Source organism: Marmota marmota, unplaced genomic scaffold (genome assembly GCF_001458135.2).
Source record: "Marmota marmota marmota unplaced genomic scaffold, marMar, whole genome shotgun sequence".
NCBI classification, from domain to species: Eukaryota; Metazoa; Chordata; class Mammalia; order Rodentia; family Sciuridae; genus Marmota; species Marmota marmota.
Window position 1 is genome coordinate 1 of NW_026013317.1, and position 2,590 is coordinate 2,590.

General features: G+C 36.4%; 1 protein-coding gene across 1 annotated transcript; it reads left to right on the forward strand.

The window, feature by feature from the left end:
- Positions 1–192: 192 nt before the first annotated feature.
- LOC107135051 (caprin-1-like) lies at positions 193–663 on the forward strand. The gene is made up of 2 exons (XM_015477012.2): positions 193–467; positions 560–663. The coding sequence occupies exons 1-2, from the start codon at positions 271–273 to the stop codon at positions 651–653; spliced, it is 291 nt and encodes a 96-aa protein (XP_015332498.1). The 5' UTR covers positions 193–270; the 3' UTR covers positions 654–663.
- Positions 664–2,590: the final 1,927 nt, after the last annotated feature.

Below are 2,590 nucleotides of genomic sequence, written 5' to 3' on the forward strand. Positions count from 1 at the left end.
TTTTTTTTTTTTTTTTTTTTTTAATTTGTGTTAGTTGGTTCTTGTGAAGTTTGAGAAAGGAGAAAGGTGGAAAGGAAAACACTGCAGTGACTTCAAAAGACTAACCTTTTTGTATCCCCAAACTGATGCTAAACATTAAAAAGGAAGAGAGAAATATTTCTTGTAAGTTAGTGGAAGGTACTTAAAAGCTGTAATTTTGGTGTCTTATAGTTTTATATTCTCTTACAGATTCAGAAAACAATAAAGAAGACAGCACGCCGGGAACAGCTAATGAGAGAAGAAGCTGAACAGAAACGTTTAAAAACTGTTCTTGAGCTACAGTATGTTTTGGATAAATTGGGAGATGATGAAGTGCGAACTGACTTGAAACAAGGGTTGAATGGAGTACCAATATTATCTGAAGAGGAATTGTCATTGTTGGATGAATTCTACAAGTTAGTAGACCCTGAACGGGACATGAGCTTAAGGTATACTCCTATTTGATAATAGAAACTTCTGAGTATTCAGTTGTTAATAACTGAAAGGTAATTAATTAGCTGTTTATTATTTTTATTATAAGGCTGAACGAGCAATATGAACATGCCTCCATTCATTTGTGGGACTTGCTGGAAGGGAAGGAAAAATCTGTATGTGGAACAACTTGTAAGTATTAAAAATGTCAGTTTTCTAACTTTTAAGAATTTTTCTTCTTAACAGTAATGTTTAAAATTTAGAAGTGCATAAGTTGCACTCATCTACTGTTTACTTTTATATTTCCTTTTTGCATCCTTTTTGGGCATGTTTGTGATATGTGTTTTGTCAGAACTAGTGACTGCTGGGCACTATTGCACAGGCCTATAATTCCTGCCACTTAGAAGGATGAGGCAGGAGAAACGAAGGTTCAAGGCCAACCTCATCAACTTAAGGAAACCTTCTCTGAAAATAAGTAATTAAAAGGACTGGGGCTGTAGTTCAGTGGGAAAGTATCCTTGAGTTTAGTCCCTAGTACCCCAACAAATCCAAAAAACCACTAGTGATAGTCTATAAAAATAGAAGTCCTAACTTACATGGTTTTGTGTTTTTTGTGGTGCTGGATGTTAATCAACTTTTTGTTACTATGACAAAATTCCTGAGATGGTAGGAAGGAAATAATTTCAGAGATTTTGGTACATGGTTAGCTGGCTCTGTTGGTTTGGGACTGTGGCAAGGCCAACATTATGGGGAACCTGTGGTGGAACAAAGTTGCTCATTTCAACACAGTTGGGAAGCAGATAGCCAGGAGGGCCATAGGGTACCAATATTTCCTTTAAGAGTGCATCCCCAATGACCTAACTTCCTTCCACTAGATTTTGTCCCTTCGTTTTTTTTAACCTTTATTTTATTTATTTATTTTTTAAAATATATTTTTTTAAATTTTATTTGTTTTTATGTGGTGCTGAGGATAGAACCCAGTGCTTCACACATGCTGGGCAGGCACTGGACTGCTGAGCTACAAACCCAGCCCCAGACTTTTCTCTTGATGGTTCCCATCTCATAGCACCACAGGCTGTCAACCAAGCCTTTACCATGGATCATTGGGGGATACTTCTAAGCCATTGCATTAGGTGTCTAACACAAGCCCTTGCGCATTTTAGCTAGGCAAGCTCTTTACCACTGTGCTATATCCAAGTCACTTGACATGGTTTTACATATAACTTTAATTGTGCTTGAACTAGATTTATATCAGATTGACTTTCCAAAGTTGTTGGTGTTAAGTAGGGACTGGTTTTTCCTTATGGCTGAAATTTTGTGAGAACATTTTATCTTATACATTTTACCCATGGTTATTGCTTTAGCCTTTACTCTTTAGTTCTTAGACTGCTGTTAATTGGACTCATTATACCTCAAATATGCAGTGAGAAATTGTTTTTCAAAAGGTTGTTGAAGTTTTACTATCTCACTAAATCAAGTTTTTTAACTATGGTAAATCAGGGGGTGATTTTCTTTCTTTTTTTTTTTGGTAGGGGCAGGTACTAGGGATTGAAACAAGGGGGCATTGTACCCCTGAACTTCATCATCCCAGGTTTATTTAAAATTTTTTTTATTTTTGGTATCTGGGATTGAACCCAGGGATGCTTAAGCACTGAGCCACATCCCCAGCACTTTTTATATTTTGTTTCTAGAGATAGGGCCTTGCTATGTTATTGAGGCTGGCTTTGACTCATGAGCCTCCTGCCTCAGCCTTCTGAGCTGCTGGCATTACAGGTGAACACCATCGCATCTGGCTTTTTAAAAAATGTTGAGACAGGGACTCACCGAGTTGATATAGCTGACCTTGAACTTAGAATCCTCCTGTTTCAGCTTCCCGAGTTCCTGAGATTACAGGTGTGTGCCACGGTGCCTGGTTTAGAATGGAATTTTGTCTTTGCTGTTTAGAAGATTGAATTAGGGAATTACATTTTTGAAAATACTAAGGCAAACATGTATATTTATACATTGTTTCTTAGCTCTTAGAATTGACTTGGATTATTTGCTTTCATTGGCAAAACTATGAATTTTTAAAAAATTTTAAATATTTATTTTTTAATTGGATGCAATATATTTTATTTATTTTTGTGTGGTGCTGAGGATT

What these genes read in the sequence shown, in the direction of transcription:
- LOC107135051 (XM_015477012.2), top strand. Translation starts at nt 271, where the DNA reads ATGAGAGAAGAAGCTGAACAGAAACGTTTAAAAACTGTTCTTGAGCTA. An exon ending in GAACGGGACATGAGCTTAAG is followed by an intron (nt 468 to 559) that starts GTATACTCCTAT and finishes TTTTATTATAAG; the next exon opens with GCTGAACGAGCAATATGAAC.